General features: G+C 46.0%; 1 protein-coding gene across 1 annotated transcript in view; it reads right to left on the reverse strand.

Moving 5' to 3' along the window:
* The window catches only part of LOC115311846 (poly [ADP-ribose] polymerase 1), a 70,917-nt gene that overhangs the window by 43,944 nt on the left and 6,990 nt on the right, over positions 1-19,983 (reverse strand). The window contains exons 5-9 of the mRNA XM_029970701.4: positions 18,004-18,075; positions 14,881-14,974; positions 8,317-8,433; positions 3,308-3,390; positions 1,554-1,676 (exon numbers count right to left, since the gene is read on the reverse strand). Coding sequence (XP_029826561.2) covers positions 1,554-1,676; positions 3,308-3,390; positions 8,317-8,433; positions 14,881-14,974; positions 18,004-18,075 — 489 coding nt within the window. The remainder of the gene's footprint in view (positions 1-1,553; positions 1,677-3,307; positions 3,391-8,316; positions 8,434-14,880; positions 14,975-18,003; positions 18,076-19,983) is intronic.

Genomic DNA, 19,983 nt, shown 5'->3' on the forward strand with positions numbered 1-19,983 from the left:
CAGCAATTTTGATCAATGAAAAACCCTGCGAGCCTAAAATAAATGCAGTCTATTTATGGCTTGCGTTTTTGCCAAAATAGTTTATTCGCTCGCAGAAGCAATTGACTTTCAAAGTACTTGATAGGAGAGTTTTCCCCTTTTCCTTCTAAAGGCGTCCCCAGCCAAGCTAAATAGACGTTCCACCGACGGGCTGGATGCAAAGAAAGCGTTCAATTTCAGAAGCAGGCTGTGCAGGGTCGGGTAAGCGAGTGTCGGCATCTTAGGTGTCCATGACGAAACACGTGGTTTGCCTCGGGTATAGAGGGTCTTTTATAACAAACTTTCCTCCTTTTTCTTTTTTCTTCGTCAAGTTGAGATTGTTATAAATGGCCCCTCTTTATTCAGACGTCATTCTGAGAGTACGCTGAGCGAGTGCACCAGACCGTCAAGGGTTCAAGTCTCGCGCCACAACGATGAGATCATCCGGACGACTGCGCGTCCCGTTGTAGTGCTAGTGCTACACTACTAAAAAGAAAAAATGTTTTGGTTTAACAGAAGGTGAACCGAAGTATACTTCGCCGCTGACGCCGGGTCCAACAAAAGAATCTCCCAAGGGTAACTCGCAATCCTCGCCGGCGACTACAATATTTTTACGCGCCTGACACACCTGACAATAAACCGTTTTTAACAAAGAGGAGGTCTCCCAGGCATGGATGGTTGGAAGGAAGCGAAGGATTACGTGAACAAGCATCGTCGCTCGTATACAGTTGCAGCTGGAAGCGGAAACGTGCTCCCATGAACGGATTATCCGCGCCAGGGTTTGTGCGCGGGGGAGTCCGGCTTTGCAAAGGCGTATGCGCTGACGACAAGGCAACCATGGGAACAGGCGCCCAGCTGCGAGGTCATTCCAGTGGCGCCTCCTGTGGAACCTACCGCTTGAGTCAGAACTCACTAAAGACAGACATCACGAAAACAACAACAACTCTCGGAGTTTCCCCGTCTTTCACGGTTGTAGCTGGAAACGCGGTGCCTGCGTGCATTGCCGGATTAGGTCAATACCCGACCATGGCTTGTTAAGCATCTCTTCCTGCGTTCGTGCGTGCCGGTGTTTTCTTTTGGCTGCTCGTCGCCACCTTGGCCCAAGGACGCCTTCCCGAACAAGGGGGCCCCTTGTTCGGGAATGCCTCTTCATCTGCCGGCGTCTTATTCATTTCTGCGCTCAAACTTTCGGAATGGGCAAAATTAGCACTATACAATTTCGAAAGTAGCTAGTAATTTGAGTAGAAGTTACCTGAAAAAAGTAGTTAAATTAAACTACTAATTACCCAAATCAAGTTGTAATTGAAAGTTACCAAGTTACTCGAAAAAGTAGTTAAACTACAGTAGTTTGAGTAGAGTAGTTGAACTACGTCCAAGTCTGCATGACGTGATGTCAGGTCACGATGACAGGCGATTTCATCCAACATCAAGATGTCGCAGGCCTTCCCGACGGTCCATTCCAAGAATTCGACCGATATAACACATTTTCCGTCGACGGATGTCTGCGTGGGGTCGCCCTGTGGTGGTGCACTCACAGGAAGGGGTAGGCCTCCTTGAACTCTGGGGGCACCTTGAAAGCCGTTCTCTGGGGGTCCTGGGTTAGGTACTGGCACTTGGTCCACCCGCTGATGTTGCCCGTACAGGCGTAGGCGTCTGTCCTGCAAAAAAAACAAAAAAAAGAAAAATGTGGCTCTTGACATATATTAGATCATTCTTCATTGCTATACTAAATGGCGGCCATCAATCCTATTTTATGCTGTGTCATTCTCATTTTTTTTGTGTAAATTTTTTTTTTAATGTTTATATTAGTGATATGATGCTTCTGTATCATATGACGTTACATTTGTTATACGCTTCGAATCATGCTTGTTGTGTAACATGTTTCTGCTGGTTGTTTGATTGTGCCGTTTTATTTTATTTTACAATTCACAATGTTGAATGTTAAAGTACCTGTTTCATTGTGCCTTTTTTAAGTTTTACTGAGTGTACCTTTTGCTGATTATATTCATTGTACTGTTTACTGTTGGGGGGCAGAGACTGTCAGGCTTCACGCCTATATCTCTGCCCCCTGGGCGGAAAAAACCCGCCAAACAAATAAAGAAAAAAAAATGGTGTGTGCAACGTCAGTCGGCCCGGGTCAAGCAAACATGCGACCTTTATAACAAAAAATTGGTGCTTTTCAAGGCTTGTTAAGGCGGTAGCTTTATAGGGCCAAACTAAAGCCTTTCAATGTGCTTGCATTTATCTTTCAAGTGGCGTCGAATGTGCAAGTGCATGAGGCCCGTGTTTTGAGTGGCCCTTAAAAGCAAATGACGGCGGAGCACCCGCTCATGGCACGTGTTTTGAGCATTTATACAACAATGGTTGGTGGTGCTTGTAAGCGTGACTTTTATTGAGACTTCACGCCAACCAACTTCAGAAGCCACGTAAGCACCAGATGTGTAGGTCGGTCAAACCGTAACCGCTGCAAGATCTAAAAAAAAAAGCGTCACACGATGTTACGGATTAATTCCGATCACCGGCGTGGAAGCCAAGTGCGCTGCTCACTGACCTATGGACCCAGCATGCAGGAATGGGAGGAGCAGCACCAGGTGGTGCGAGAAAGCGTGCAAAGCGGAGGGGGTTGGAAGGGCAAGAAAGAGAGGAGCGGAAAAAGGTAGTGTACAAAGAGCATGCAGAACGAGGAGAGGAATGGAGAGGAAAGCGCCCTTCCCCTCTCTTCGCGACACAGAAAATTCGACACAAAGGCTTTGTATCCAGGTGGCACAAAAGATAAGTGCACGCAGCGTCACGAAGAAACAATGGTGAGACGTAATCCATTCTCAAACAAAACCTTGCCCCAGGCCCCACCTCAACTGAGAGCATCACCGCATCCCAGGCACATAGATACTGAGGGGTCATCCTGCCCAGGGCACCACCCGAACTAAGAGCACAACCCAACCTATGAGACTACCGCTTTTTCTTTTGTTTTTACAAATTTGGGGGCGTTTTTAAGGGTTTCATTTTTTTATAGCGATTCGGCGTTCTTTTAAGTCACTTTTCGGTGCCGGACGTGCTTGTGTGATCCTTGAGCGCTCGTGTTTCCCTTGCATATTTGAACTAGTCTCGTTTGTACTCTGTATTGTTTTTACCCCTCCCTCCTGTTATGCTTCAGGGCACTGGGGTACTGAAATAAACAAATAAATAAATAGATAAAAAGAAAAAATCAAGTTGTAGGTAACTTTACCGTCCGTGGCACTAGCTCCCCGTTAGCCAACCAGTTCTGCCCTTCTCGTGCCGAACTACGCACCTGAGCTTAAGCTGTCCTTCCTTGCATTCGGGGCAGCGTTCCAGGCAGCCAAAGGCCATGCAGTCTCCCAACAAGTCCAGAATCTGGACAGTGGGCAGAGAAGAGCATTGGTTCCGGCCAAGACCAAGGACCTTTATTACAACCGAAAAGACCAATAGTTTGAAATTCTGATGGTCATGAAAATCCCTCAAAATTGGTTCAACACATCAATAGACACGGCTTAACTAGTAACTCAAATAATATGTATTATTTTTCTTTGGACACATTTGCTGAAGTTTTGTTTGGGTCCTCACCATTATTTTTTATAAATTGAAAAACTCTACGGCAAGACTGAAAAAATTAAACCAGATGTTGCAATTTGGACAGTACAGTTAGTACGCGACAAATTACAAGAAGTCTGACGGCATGAAATCATTGCTGGAAAAACTCACTACCTCAACAAAAAAATAATACAAATGTGCGACAAGCTTAGTATTTTCAACGCCGTGCTTGACCTGCAAGTTTTACAGCACGCGGTGTCACACTACCAGTGTGTGTGGCGAAATTAGCACGCTGGTTTTGGCATCACCCTCATTTGCCGTTTTCCGAGTAGCTATTCAGCGTTCAGAGATAATAAATAACCTGCTGGGAAGTGTGAAGCGAAGGCATTCCTAAAATGTACTTAGTTTGGGCGACTCAGAAAAAATCATGAGCCATTCCACTCTGTGCAGCTGGATGGCCAGCGAAGCTGTTTACAGGGGTGGAACTCATGAAATGTACTTGGGAGCAGGCACGGGAGCAGCTGAAACAGCTGTTTTGGAGCAGGTTGGGAGCAGCTAAAACGATGTTCTGGAGCAGGCTAGGAGCAGCTCAGATCAGTTTTCATTGCACTTCAGCTTGTGTTTTAGACAAGCACGGGAGCAATTTCAGTTGTGCTTAGCAGCACAAAAGAACAACACAGATGGTGGTTAGGGACCTATGTAGGTGGGATAACAGTGTAACAGATGCGAAAACTTGAAACTTTGTGAGCCTTAATGAGAACCAAAAAGCAAGTACCATATGTTTCTGCAGATAGTGTCCTTGATATTTTCTGAGTGGCTTTCAACTGCTCAAAATGCAAACCAGCACTGCTTATGGCACAACTCACACCTGTTCGAGATGGTAATTATATGTGCGAACCACGTGACGTGCGTGAGAAACGGACGTGCAGTTGCGCGGAGGAACAGGGCAACAAATTCCGAGTTTATACTATTGTATAACTCAATATTGAAGCAGCAGACTACGATTAACGGAGTTATCGTGTTCTTAGCGATAAGCAGGAGCAAAGTTTATCAAGCAAGATCTATCGCTCGCGTGAGAGCTGCCGGCCGGCAAGGTTTCGGATCGGACTGCGTTTCAGTTCTATTAAATCACGATTTATCTTGCAGGAATGCGGTTCCAACTTCTAACGAAGAAGTACTAAAAGGAATCGTTTGCTAATGTGTTTTCAACTGGCTGACTTCCGGAACCCGGGCCGCAGAGCCTCAGGTAATCTGACGCTTAACGGCTCTACCTCTTCTCGGCCGACTTGCTTAGCCGCTTATGGTTGAAGAACAACAATCCAGTCGCAGGTGGTGTAGCACTTGGAATTTGAACCCCGAGTTTTTTCGCGCGCTTCCGACTCGGGAATTGGGATACAAAGGAAGAATAAACAGAACAAAGGATTTCAAGGCCGACCAAGCTAAACGCGCTCATTGTTGCCAATCGAGTCGATAAAAACCGAAACCAAGACAAAATGAAAAAAAAAAAAAATTGGGCGCACGTTCAGCGATTTGGAGCACAATGGCGCGATGTATTGGCTGTGGCGCAGTTTCCGCAAAATGGCGCAGGATGGCGCAGACAGATGCGTCTGGCGCAAAATGGCGCAAATGGCGCAGCCGTTCCACCCCTGTGTTTAGCACACGACACAGACCCAGCCCGAGGAACCGGAGGAAACTAGACACTTGTGACGGGACCGCCACCCAACGGAAAGTAGACTCGCATGACCAAACCACCACCCCAGGAGAGCGGAAGGAAAGGAAATTAGGCACGCAAGCACTTGGAACAACAACAGAGAGGGCGGTGCGAGTGTAGACATGGCCGAGGCGGGTCGCACAGCGGCAAATCTTTGAGAAACCTGTATTATCTACCTGAAAGTCCAGTGATCTTAAAAATGGTGCCTAGTGATGACTAGTCTACTGTATAGACCTACTGCTAAATTACCAAAGCATCAAGCAGAATGCAGGGAATGGTGTTCCACGCGCTGGCGTCTGCAGCAGTAACTGTTCTAAAGCAAAAGCCTAAAACAAATGGCATCTTGCACACGCGTTCGTGAACGCTTTATTTTGGTTATTTACTTAGAATCTTTTATACAAGGAAGGCGTGAGCGCGTGGCGCTTGCGGCAGATCAAGTGAGGAGGTTTTAGTCACTGCACACGAAAAATCCCAAAAACCTTAGCCATAAACAGCTTCGCTGTAAAACCTCCGGAGCTCGCCTTTAAAGGGGCACTGACACCCCACAGGTCGTATTTATTTTTATTGTCTAAAACGATGCAAGTTGCAGTCATAGACACGCAAAAAAAAACGCATCGCAAAAAAAAAATTTTTTGCGCGCGCGCGCGCCTTTTTATTTTTGTTGTTTGAACGTCCCGCCTCTCGCCTCCTCGCTTCTTTTGATTCATGACGTCAAGAATCATGAAATTTAGAAGCTTTGTAGGCGACATCTTTATAACATTTAATAACGGCAATCCTAAAACATGTTTTTTAACGCAATTGCGAATGCACTACGGCCCTTCTTTTTGAAATACCAAAAGTCGGGATTTCGTTGTGGTGCCGTTTCCTGGATTTGTGTCCTCCAACGGAAAACAGGCGACACCGCTCAAAACCTGTCCGCCGCAACGCCGGCGCTCGCTCCTTTCTTCCTCGCTTTGGGTCGCCATGGCAACAGCAGGGAGTGGTGAAAGAAAGTGAACTCTCAGGACTCCGCAATATTTGACGTCAAGGCACCGGCGCCGATCGCACGGGAACTTCGAATTCGGCATTTGGAAATTGTTTTTTTACTTCACAAATACTGAATTCCCAAATTTCAAATTTTGAGGGTAATGTCCCGGCATCGTTTTCAATTGTTTCGGATAATAAAAAAAAATATGATTTTGATGTGTCAGTGCCCCTTTAACTGCCACAGCGCTCCCTTCCTTTGTCCCACTCTCTCTCTGATGATGAACGTGCTCAAATGCTGAACTGGGTAGATCCTTTAGCTGCCATCTTTCACACAACTAGAAAAGTAGCCGACGCAAGAGTTAGATCTAGCTCGCAAATCCCTTCGACTCGACAAAGTCAGTGCTGTCACATAACCGCGAAGTGTAGTGACCGAGGCTAGCTATCCTCAATGTAATGACACCCCAGAGAAGACCGTCAAGCCAATTGCAATTCTGAGAAGTTCAGCGCACTGTTGCAAATGGCACGGGGGCAAGGAAAGTGATCACGCTAGCGCATACAATCAACAAATTTAGCAGAGCTCCACTAGCCTTGCAGTACCGCTGCATACAAATCGCGAGAAGGACAAAAAAAGAAAAAACGAAAGACTCGCTCAATGCTCCGACTGAGAGAATGCTTGCGACATGCCGCAAACCCACAACTAACAAAGAGTTATATCGCAATCGATGAAACACGTCAAGCATTTTACTTGTTGCCTTTTATTTGGTTTCCTGGCCAACCACGAGCTCCGCAACTTACGGTGATGCAGCGTAATAAGCCGGTAGATTGTGCCAGCTTGACTAATTTTAGGTTACATAGCACAGTGCCCTGTCCAAGCTTTACTTGAACATTGCGTTCAACCGTTAAGTATAACGTGTGAACGTCAACTAGAGACTGCCGGCATCGCCTGCGGCCGCAATTTAGCAGCTCACACCGCCATTCTATTCCAGTGTTACGCCCCTAGTATGGACAAAATGACCAAAGCTTGCTTAGGTGATGACGTCGTTCTTTGACTTTTTTGGGGTGGGGCTTAAACTCTGTTTGCTTTTACCAGAGGATGTTCTACATTCGTCAATACAAGACATGTCGAGCACAAACATCACCTTCTGTTGCAGTGGTTTCACCATACTATCAAGGATGATGACAGCAATGCAGTTGTGATAAAACAGCAAAACAGGTGGAGAAAAAAAATTGAAATGAGGCAGACAGAAAAAAAGAACTGAGCAGTCCAGTGTTAATCCACAGTTCAGTCGGCGACGCGTCACGACGAAGTCGTTGGGCACCGGCATCGCAACCACACACCGTGGGGTGCATTAAGAAAAGCGCGTTCAGAACAAAACAGACATCCGACCATTTTGTTTAAACACTTTCGTTTCTTTATGTTGAGGAGCATGTGAAAGTGCATCTTCCTGCATGAGCTCTTGGCATAAAGTGCTACTCCATTTTGTCAACTTTTTCTTTTTTTTCTTTTAGAAAGCACATGTAGCGTGCATTGTGTACTACGAAAAACCCCAAATATAAAGCAGATTGTCAACACTGTGGTGTGGCTCTGTGGCAACGCCTACGCTTCGCACCCAGCGAACCCTGGTTCAATTTTCGCGGGTGGCGGGCAATCTTGTTTGAGGGTTTAGCAACGTCGACGACGGACACCCTACTATGCCAACAACTACAACATCAACAACGACAATAACTATGACGTTAATCGACGACAAAAACTTCCACATCTACGTCAAAGGACCACGACAGACGTCGTTTCCAGCGGTAGGAGGAACCTGCAGCAGCCATCGCCGCAAAGAGGTCGTGCAACTTGTGTCGGGGAATGGCGGCAGTCAACAGCGACAACGACGAAAGCGACGGCACCGTCACTTTCGTCGTTGGGCGGCGGCAACGCCGGTTTGGGCCACCGCTCCAGTGTCACATCTAGCAGTCGAGCGCATTGTACTTGCGCTCCCGTCACTCTTTTGTTGTACCAAGCACGCACCGGCTTGGCCAGCTGTCGACGTGGTAGCGGGTCGGCCGAGGTGCGCATCACTCACCCTGCTTTCCCCGGCGGGAATGTCGATCTCGTTGAACTCGAGCAGCTCTTGCAGTTCCTTCTTGGACAGGTTCTTCTGCAGGTCGTCCCTCAGCTTGTACACCAGGTCGGACTGTTTCTGCACCACCCGAGACGCACCGCGCGGGGTCAAGAAGGACGCCCCGCCGTAAAAGGCCTTACCAGGCTACGCTCGGTTTCACGTTGCGACGGACAGCAGCAAACCTCGCTCGGTTTCACGTTGCGACGGACAGCAGCCAGTCCGGCGCCGCGAGCCTATCGTGTGACCGCGAACTCAAAGCATCGCAGTGTACCCCTCGAGGGTCATGCGACGCTCGCGAGGCGTCGGATTGGCTTTGACGGCTCGCGGCATCCGCTGCAAGCCGTCGTAAGCTGAAACGGAGCACAGTCAATGCCAATCTGCGCAAACATGCTTGATGAGAGCTAGGGTTTCGTGCTTTCGGGGTTTGCATTTCACTTAGAGTTCAAGGAAGGGGGGGGGGGTGCTTTATCGGATTTCATTCCCTTCTCCCTTCGCGATTTGATGTCTTCTAGTGCCCATCTTTGGTGTCACATATAAAGACTGTTTATTGCAGCTTACAATTAAGGGAACGGGACAAAGCTGTGGGACTCTCCCTAACCTCCAGGGAATGTGTGTGACCCGTCATTGACGTCCCATTGCCAATAATACAAGGAAACGTAAAAAGGGTGTACTTCCCGAACAAAGCGGCCTTGTGGACTGTTTATGCCGGTTTCGGGTCATTGCAAAATAAAGCTTCACATAAAGTTCTTTTTTCTGCGATACTGTTTTTTGTTCTTATTCGAGGACTGCTCCAATTTTGACGAATAGAAACAAAGGGAGGGGGTAATTTACTGGTGTATATTGAAAACACAGGACCCTTATTGTAACAAAGACCCACCAAAGCTTCCATGGCACGCCGCACTGTTTGCAAAAGCAGCCACACACTCTATGTCCTGCGCTAATAGACTTTTCCCAAAATTTGAAGTGCCCCATTGAGGCGAAATGACACGCAGTGCACTCTGGGAACTAGTAGGCCTCACAGTTTTGGTTTCGATTGAGGAGTTTCAATTCATGCTATCACGCCGTGACGAAATGCGCTGCTTGCGTTCTCGATTATCTGACTTCCCCTGAATGTACAATACTCTCATTTTGGAGCCATAAAGAAGGAAGACCAAGGCACTATTCCTGGTTTTCGACATGCCGGATATTGCGAGTGCGTATACAAACGCAGTAAGACATGGCTTAGTCACCTCACCCAACAATCTTTGAGCTTAATTTCAATAATCCTGTCTGGTACCGGTGAACCACTACTGAAATTTGGTCACTTAGAGCCCTACACATATTTTGTTTGCCAAACGTCCGCTTTTTGTTACTTCATTCGGCAAAACACAAGCCGCAGCGTCACAGGAATCTCAAAGTTGAGCCCAGTGTTGGCGCATGAACTTTTAAGGAAACAGAATAAATTCGACCTCACTACTGCACAAAAGTTTGTTGAAGTCTCCCTCATATCATATATATCTCCCACTCAAATTTTATGGTAATTGGAGATTAAGTTTTTGCAAACACCGAAATTGGCCAGCTACGGAGGCCCTAGCAAGCGTCCCCTACTCCTCGCTAAGCCTTTACGGACGAGTTTTTGCCGACGCCCAGAGTCCGCGTTCGGTCGGTGTGTCTGAAATTATCTCGGCATACTCAGTCAGGAAGAAAGCAAGCACATAAGAAAGTGTATGGCCATTATCAACTGTCAAACGCGCTTCGAGTCCTATAATTTGTTTGGTGTTTCGCACAGGGGTTCACAACCATATACTGTAAAACCCTTTATTTTCGCGGCCCCTATTTTTCGTGAATCGGTCACAGATGACATAATCGCGACCACTAAATTTCGCGAATTCCAGACGCCTTGCATTGAAAATCTTAAGGACGGAAATTTTCGCGCGCCCTTAAATTTCGCGAATTCTTCAATTCGCGAAATTCGCAAAAATTGAGGGCTCGCGAACATTAAGGGTTTTACAGTATGTGCCGTCCGGAGGACGGTGCGACATTCTTCGCGCAAGTGCATGACTTTTCTTTCTTAAAAACGGTTTGTATGCGCAAATTTGACCATATGATTGCAGGGTAACTTCATGCACATACGCTATATTGAATTAGCAGAATGCAAGTGGGTGGGGACTTGCTACGTGCAGTATGTGGGTGGGTACAGATAATAGACAAGTGTTTGAGATTTTAGCTTTTCAATGGCAGCTCAGAGTTTTACTTCGCATACTCAGGCGCATTAAGGAAAACAGCAAGTGCAAAAAGCTTCAGGTACACCTACTTATTGGTTGTTACAGCATGCTGACTTGGTCACAAATAAGAATCCCCAAGCTGCAACTTCGCAGTGTCGAGATTCAAAGCACTGGCTCGTTCACGTACCTCGAAGCTCCAACATTAAGGCTCGAGTACAAAAATAAAACAAGCATGTGTTGAGACAAAATTTACGTATGGTTCGGGCTTGTGTTAAAGTTTCGGGGGCTGGCCAATTAGGTTAGTTTAGAGACCAAAAATGTTACGCTCGGAACCACAAAACACGAGATAACGGCCATTAATAAACAGTCCGCACTCTGTGTATGATCTCTCGTAAACGTGTCGCTCGAGACCGAAACCATGCCACTCTCCTGAATTAAGGTGGCAATGCAGGCGAGTTGGTTCATGACTCAAGAAATTAGGAACGGCGTGCAAAAATACGAGGACAACGGGAGTAGAGCGGAGGACGAGCGCTGACTATCAACTGAAGTTTTATTAAAAGCAGCTCAAACAACACTCTCTCGTGTTCTACTCTCATCCTTGTCTTTTTGCGCGCTGTTCCTAATTTCTTAAGCCACTCTCCTCCCTGGCACACAAGTTCCCAGAGTGCAATGCGTGCAGTGTTACATGCAGGGATTTATCAAAGTAGTCTATTGGACACGCTGTCCTCAGCTGGGAACGACTTCCGAAGGCAGTGTGGCGAAAGGTGTGTACACACATCCTTTTCCAAACTGCTGCAGAAATTTCCTCCCCAATTATAATAGGACGACCTGCCAGCACTCCCAGCCTGGTTTAGCAACACGAAAAATAAGCTTGCACCAGAGATGCCACTGGTAATAAACTGAGTAACGTGTCAATGAAATGCGAGGGCGCAAACTAGCGGACAAACACATGTAGTTCGTAATAGACGAAACCTCTCCAGACGGAGAGAAAAGGGATTACAAACACACACACATAAGGTCTGAGAAACCTTGCAAGCGAGATTGTGATACAAAAGTCCCTAAATTCTTCCGTAACAGACATGCACTCGTTTATCACTTACGTTTACATACAAGATCCACGGCCCCCGATGCTATTCACTTATAGCTAGCACTTTAGACGTGCCATGGGAACTTTTCAGGTCGCGAATAAGCTACCAATCAAACTAATCAATCACATATCAAAAGCATATCTAGAGAGGGTTAAACAAGTTGGCAGCTAGCTTATAAGAGACATGACATGGCCCCATTCATTAACACCCGCTCGCTGCCTTTGCATCACCATAAAAGGGACTGTAAGGCCCGAAAGCACATCTAGTTATTTTGTTATCTGGGAAAGAGCACTTATGTAGTTGAAGTAAATTATTAAGTGATAGAATCAGAAAAATCAAAAGCAGAGTTTTTAGGTAGCTTATCAAATAGTTATTCCAAAGCAAGCAAAATATTATTCAATAGCAGAGGATAACATTTCAAAGAAAACAACCTCGAGTTTAAATAAGAGTAGACTTGTACAGGTTGAACCTGAGCAAACAACCATGGCTGTGACACATCCATAAAAAGCAACCTCCTGTCGTCAGCACCTAAACTGCGATTACTATCTCGAGATAGTTGAAGGAACATATGAATAGGTTTAAAATATTAAAGCAAAACCTCCCTTCTGCCAGAGAAATTAAAAAACAAAAAACATGTTTCACAAACTTGACGCAACCCTCAGTATTAACCAGCCACCTTAATCCAGGATGCCATGTGCCATCTCTTCAGCAAGCTAAACTGTGAGGAGCTGTCTAAAGCAGGTGCAATAATGAAAATGTCAAGTTCTTTAAGAAATCACCGATTTCAACAAAAACCAAAAAAGTAAAAAACTGAATAAAAAAAAATTGCGAGAAATAAAAAAAAACAGAGAGGGGACACTGCAAGCGGAAGATGACTTGGAAGAGTTATTTTACGAATGAGAGGTCAGTATGAGTCAATCTAATTCCCGTTATTCAAGCAGCAGGGCAAAGGAAAAGGCGGCACTGCTGTTAGCGGCCGTCCTAAGTATGCTGTTTCTAAAAACATTTGCATGCAAGGATCTGCCCGGGGCTTCAAGGAAGCTCGGTAGCCATTCCTCCGAGAATGGCTAAGTGACCTTGAGCGTTATGCAATGAAGCGGCTGTGTTATTCAGCAACGACGCAGCAAAGCAAGTTCAACGACGTGACCCACCTGGTAAAAAGGGTGTTGCCCAGTCGAAGAAAAACGATGGAATGAAACAGACCTAGCACAGTGCTAGTCGTGCAGGTTGCATGGACTCCGGCCACCCTAAAACTTGACAATGCTCGAACGTCTGTACCTTAATTTCGGGTTGTCAGAGACATCATTTCTAAAGGACAAATTTCGAGGCTGTCTAACGACATGAAAGAGTTTCTTGAATTCAGAACTTCTTGGGCAGATCCCGCAGTTTTTGCATAATGTTTTTGCAGATGCTTTGTGACACTCGTGTTTAGCAGATTTCCCGAGGCCGTCCGATTTCACAAACACACGGGCAACCTAATCGGCCTTCCGCCGTCTTGGTATACAAGACTGCGGGAGTAGTCACAGCATAAACAGAAGCATATTATTTTCCTTTGATGCCTTAATCTCCTTTTTAGTGAAATTATTTTTTTATAGACGTTGATGAGCTTCCAAGGCTTTAGGAAAGGAAAAATCTAATTAAAATAGAAACATCTGCACATACAGAACGCACCTAATCCTCACGTGCATACGAGTACCGCCGAGTCATCCTTAATAGGCTTTTTGTTGAGAGTTTGCTGGGATAACCACAAGAAGAGATGAAGGCTTTCGAGGAAGACAGACGTGAATTAATCAAAGATAAATAGCCCCTTTTATTAAAACCCAAAGACGAGAGAAACAGAAACAAAAGATACAGGAATGAGGAAACAAAAAAGACAACAGGAAGTGAAAGGAACAGGACAAACACTGATACATGAAGACATAAGAGAATCTGGTCATGAAGAAGACAAAGAAATAAAGGCACGGATAAAACATGGTGTGCGCCAGACGCTAAACTACACAGCAGTCTGCATGTCTCGAGGAACGTCCGTTAACAAATCCAACAAATAAACGCTTTGTTGGAGAAAGCATTTGCCGAAATAAACATACGAAAACTCAAATGTTTAAGTAAAGAAGCAACAGTGTTCCACAAGCCGCAATAACTAAACCAAACCGAAGACGGTCCGGAGACCCCGCAAATCGTGTGGTAACGATGCCGCTCATTACAACTGCTCAGAGTCATCAAGAACAGCTCTCCAACTCTCAGTCCCCAAAACATGCTTCCATCAGTGTTCAGTTCACCAAGCTGTTGCTCACAGCAGTTTCTTACATTCACAAAAAGGTTTCAATGAACACTAGCGTATTTGTTTAGTAATAAATAAAAAAAAATTGCTTTGGATTACTGCACAAGGCACTGGCTCTTTTGTTAAATATGCCAAAAACTCGGCGCGTTTGGCACCAGGAACGCCCATCTCCCACGTCCCTAACTTTTGGGGACAAATCTTCACTCAGAGAGATACCCCTAGAGAGGTTTGGGGAATGGGCTCTCCTGCACCCCTCCTCACCCTACGATGGACTCGGATCCAAAGGCTGGCAGGCTGAGCACAACCTCAGAAAAGCTTGCATTCGTACTGCAAAAGAGTGCCCGAGAGGAATTCCGATACGCAGAGTGCGAAGAGCGCTAATTTTACGCATATCGTTCTCGGTTCGAATAGCATGCCCTTTTGTATCGGTGAAGTACACGTATGAGGTGAAGTACACGTATGAAATCGGAGGGTGCGCAGGCAACATAGACGTAAATTCGTTTCACCTTAGCCATAACGATCCAATCCTAGTGGCAACCGAGGCGCGTACGAGGTAGATGGCGGCACGGACGAAGCGCACGCAGGTGCGTCAGCAGTCAAGACTCTTCGAGCGTCGTTACCGTTCGTGCTGCGACGAAAAACTGGGAACTCAGATGTAAGTAGCACAAAAACCCAGCAAGCAGATGGAGCCACCGGGAGGACTCCACGAGCAGACGAAAAAAATCGCCTCCGCACAACGCGGTTTTTAACAGGCTCACGATTCGACTCGGCACCCCGTAGCATCCGGCTATAGTCCGTCGTAGGATGAGAAGGAGCATAAAAGCGCGAGTTTGTTGAAAACAAAGCCATAGCTAGCTACCACACCCTGCTTTGGGGGTACAAGAGGTCTTTGCCGGAGACAAGAAATTTCCCTTGGGACAACAGTCTGGGGAATTTAGGGAGAGCCTTCTACCTTGAGCGCCTTCTCTTCCTCGGGATCCTCGGGCACCTTGGCCTGCTTGGCTGGAGGCCCGTCGGTCTCGTCGGCCGCCTTGGGCTTGCGCTTCCTGGAATGCAACGACGTCGGGAAAACGCTGGCTCACGCACTTGCCTTTGGCCGCGACCGACCTCATTACGACACTAGGGGGATCGGTGGCCGAGTGGGCTGGTGCACATTGGCCCTAGGACGTGAAACAAAAGCTTGCGCTGCAGAACCCGGAGATCCTGGATTCAATCCCCACCCCTGCCCGTTTCAATCTGGACTAGCGTCGTACGCCGTGCGTCACTACTGCGTGGTAAAGGGACGCCGACACACCCCAAAAATATTTGTTCCTACGATTTTTTTTGCCAGGCGATTTAATGTAGTGTCGGAAGACTACCCATTCAATATTTTGCTACGGCGTCCCGTATATCTATAATGAAATCGAGAAGCGCAACTGCTCGAAACCGAAATAGGATTGCTGAAGGAGAAGTGTACAGGAGGTCAGAGTTGTCGGAAGTCACGTAGCTGCAACCAACCGCGTTTTTGTCCTTTTCCTTTGTTTGGTTGGTTCTGCGAGGCAGATAAAAAATTCACTCTTTGCACAAAAAATGCCAAATTCAAGCACTTCATGTCTGATGTTTGCATGTTTTTCAAACTCTTACCAATTCGTGCTCGTAAGACAAGCGACCTCTTCAACCAGAAGAAAGGACGCAACTCGGCGACGTCTCCGTGCTAATCAGCTTGGCGGTTGGGTGCGTCGTACGGAATAAATTCCAATTGTTTCGATCGGCACGCGATTTCTATTTCAAAGCTAGACAGATTCGCCAGTACCACGAACAACAGTTCTAAAGTAGAGGTCCCACGCCCGTCGTCCACTGCCATTGCTTCGTTCAGCTGCCCAGCCCGCAATACGACGCCATGTTGGGAATTATGCAGAGAATGCACAAAATGCTTCACATTCCCAGTGCCTTTTTTTTTTTTTTTTGCATTCAATGTGTTTGCAGTTTTTAAAAGCCACAAAAAATGGGTATCATATTTTTTTTTTTCTTAATTTTTATATTGAGTGTGTACCTTTGATGACCCACAACTTTGATCATATTTGGTGCGAGTCTCTAAAGCACAGAGAATGGCCCGTGACCACGAATTTCGAGCCGCAAACTGTGTTCTGGGTATTTTAAGGTTAACAGCGCAAGGTTAACAACACAGTGCATGTGTTTGTCCCTTTGTGTGTAGGTGTGTGCGATTGATCTTGCACTGTTAACCTTAGAATATGAATCACCAACTCGCCCAAGTTTCCATTTTATCGTGTTCTGGGTAGTTGGGCTTTCATATGTCCTGTACAATAAAAACAATGGCGAGCATTAATACCCCGTCCCCTTAAAGACCCCAGGCTAACGGTTGTACCGCACTGGCTAAGTTGCTCATCTACAGCTGAGGCACCAGACGCCCATTGGAGCTAGCTTCCGGCTGTATAAACATACATAGAATCAGAGTGTGGAACTAGAACCGAAAACCAAAACCGAACCGTTATTTTTAGCCAAACAGGAACTGAACCGAACCGAAATCTTTGACGCCATCTTGGAGCTGAACTTGTTAATCCAACATTACATAAAACTACAAGTGTGTACGGGAGGGATACCTGAAAAGTAAGATCCTTGTTGCCCCAGAGAGCCGCTTCACAGGGCTGTAGTTCTCGAGTTCTTACCCAAGCTTTGACCACCTCCATATTTTGTTTAAACTTCACAGCTTTCGTGTGCAAAATAAAAGCAACACAGAATTACTGTTAACAAGTGACACAAATGTAATTGTTGAATTAACACCCCCAAACTGTAAAGGGAGTACCCCAGGAATAAGCAGCATTCTGTGGAACAGCAACGAACAGAGAACGAGGGGGGCGGGGCTAGTTTCAAAAAGATACCGTGTGAAGGTTTCTCTGCCTTGCAACCTTGGCACAGAACAAAAAGCATTGCCCGGAAACTACTCAGTATGCAAAAGCACTGCCAGAAAGCGTGTTTTCGTGCTGCCAGAAGCTTGCACCGTACCTCACGACGCTGCACCACGGAAGAAGAATTTTTCTCTCAAATGCATGATTTGCACTGGTGAGATGCGATGTTTGCAACATTAGCAAACATAGATGCCGAAATTGTAAAGTTGTGCAGAATATACAATAGTCCCGTGGTGATACGCGGCAGCCTAACATAATGTTAAAGCGCATGATGGATAAAACACACAGAGTCGTAAAGTGAGAGCCCAAAACAAGTGCACATAAAACCGATTATTTTGCGGTTTCAAGTCCGTGCAAGCTAATGCCCAACTGTGATTTATGTTAGGATTATAAGAATCATCTGTCCCGCACGCTATCGTGTATCGGATTTTTTTGAAGAATACCATTTATTATCTTTCTCTTCCTGCACATTCCGTGTATTTGCCTTCAGCTATATTTGCCTATATATCGCTCAGCACCTACAGCATGTTCACAAAGTTTTGTGTATTCATTTTTCCTCTGAGCTCAGAATTCTGTTGCCTTAATATCCCTGGGCTTTTGCAGTTGCCAACTACAAATTTGTTTTGTAACATAAATAGAGCTCTAAAAAAAAAAAAAAAATAGTCTTCATTCTAAACTTTTTTTTACATCTTTTTTTTCCATTTAGGATTTTCCACATTTTTTGAGGCTGCAGTACCAAGGCGGCCGTTTTGAACAAGCCATTAGTTGAACAAACAGGGCGACATTGCCTGTTCGTGTGAACGAATGTTGTGCAACGTCATGCGTCAATTTCAAACTAGGCTTTTCCGCCACTTCCGAACTTGAGTTTCCTTCTCTACTCTTACTCCTTTCATCCGTTCGTCTGCCTACACGACCCCCGTACGTTCACTGTTGAGAGGGCAATGTCCCATGTAATCTCCCACTTGTGCCCTGGAAGAGATGTCCTGCACTTTTTGGCACCAAGAAGGCACCACTGCCTCTGCTTTTGCGCACAATCAGATTTGTGATTCTTTTTCATCATGACATTCGTCGGGCAAGCTGAAAAAATCACTGAAAGCTCGCTGAAGACTTTACGAAGTGACAGAGCAGGCTTGAAAACGAGGACTACCAGACATGGTAGAGTCACCCACCTGTCCAACTTCTTGATCTTCTCCTTGAGCATACGCTGGTCGTCCACACCCAGCGACATGAATCCTGGGATGCTGCACGGGAGGAGAACCATGTCGCAGAAAAAAATAATGATTCCAGTGAAGGTTTGCACGCCGTGCGACTTTGCTGTCACGTTTTGCCATAGAGCGCCAAAGTATCGCTTTAGTTAATCCTGAGATTGCTGTGGACACAAAAAGGGCCCCATAAAACCTCCGTACCATGGCCATCGTTGTTGTCCACTCTTGGGAAGGCCAGTTTAGCGACGGATCCATAGATCACTTTAGGGAAAAGTACACCCGCGCACAAGCAAGAACTCCCAAATGTTCTCCCACTATTGTGGACAGTACATGCGATTGTAACTGTGCTCGTAACCTAAATATGCTGTCTCACCACTGCACACACCAGGCACCGATGTACGCTCATCTCTTGACTCGACAGGCTCTGATGTGTCGCATAAAAGAAAGGTCACAAGCTCGTCGCAGGGGCTTGCGGTGGTAAAATGTGAAGCGGAGACAAACTTTTGCCGTCAGATATTGTAGGGTTGTTTGTTTTCACCCAACCTTTTGGGCTTGCTACGTGGAACGGCTCACCATGGTGCATATAGTGCATCATGATTCATTCATTTTATCTCTCACCATCAAATGAATCTATACTTTGTATGTGTCCTAAAAATCTACTACAATATAGAAAAAAAAAGCGAAGCAAAAAAAAAAGGGTCAGCATAATAAAGGATTGAGCCCTGCCACTTTAATTCGCCACATAGTGCCTCCTAAGTGCTAGTAGCAAATAAAAAATCCCATATAAATAAGCCGATGAAGTGCAATCAAACTCTACACAAAAATGTTTTAGGGGCGAAGTTCCTTAGGGGCTAGCCATGTCCGTATGTCCGCCCGCCGTCGGGTCACGAGCATGTGAGCACGTGCTCCCGTGCTCGTGTAAGGGGAAAAAAATACCACAACCGCATCTCCACGTGGCGAATGATGTTGATTGGGGTGAAGCTCTGGTGGTGCTTGTCTGCGTAGACGGTGAGCCGCAGCATGCCGAGCCTTTGGTTCGTTTTCATCCATGTCAGAAAGAGAATGTGTGGTATGAAACGTGGTTATATACGCACTTGAGCATTTGACCGCAGCGTGACATGGATGAAAACAGACGAAAGGCTCGGGATGCTGCGGCTCAGCGTCTACGCAGACAAGCACCACCACAGCTTTGCCCCAATCAACATCATTCACCACGTAGATATGCGGTTGTTTCTTTTTTAGGTGATATAGTGTCATACTAAAATTTCATAAATAAAAATTTCAATTAAAAAATTAAAAAAAAAAAAAAAAAATTTATCTTTTTTTGTTTGGTGAAGAAGGAAGACCAGCGAAGCTGTACTATGGTGGGAATGAAGTAACGGCCGACCGCAAGTCGGCAAGCCAGAGTAGAAAGGCTGGAAAGGTTGCGCCATCTATGAGTGACGGCGGCAACCAGACAACCGGCAAACACAACACGACAACGCTCTGAACAGCTACCGCCATCCATGAGCGACGGAGACAACTTGCCGGTTGTCTGGTTGCCGCCATCGTTCATAGATGGCAGTAGCTGTCCAGAGTGTTGTGTGGTGTTGTGTCAACATTTCTTAGAGGACGGACACGATCCTGCGGAAACTAGCCGTTAACAGCTCCGTGGTAAACTAGTTATTCTTATGCATGGGAACGAAACGGAAACAAAGTCTCGCTGACACTGCCACAAACAGATGGTACCACACACATACAAATTTAAAGCATCTAAAAGATGCTTTCAAGTTTTCATTCTGTCTGGTACCATCAGGAAGCAGCAGTTTAGCCAGACGTTTGTTTGTGTCTTCTACCCTGTGCACAGAAATAACAGAAATGTTCTTTCCAGAGACCTACACACATGAAATATGAGCATAATAAATGTACCACCTAAAGAAACCTTTTTAAAAGAATCATTGCACT

Source organism: Ixodes scapularis, unplaced genomic scaffold (genome assembly GCF_016920785.2).
Source record: "Ixodes scapularis isolate PalLabHiFi unplaced genomic scaffold, ASM1692078v2 PGA_scaffold4__175_contigs__length_147842914, whole genome shotgun sequence".
Lineage (NCBI taxonomy): Eukaryota > Metazoa > Arthropoda > Arachnida > Ixodida > Ixodidae > Ixodes > Ixodes scapularis.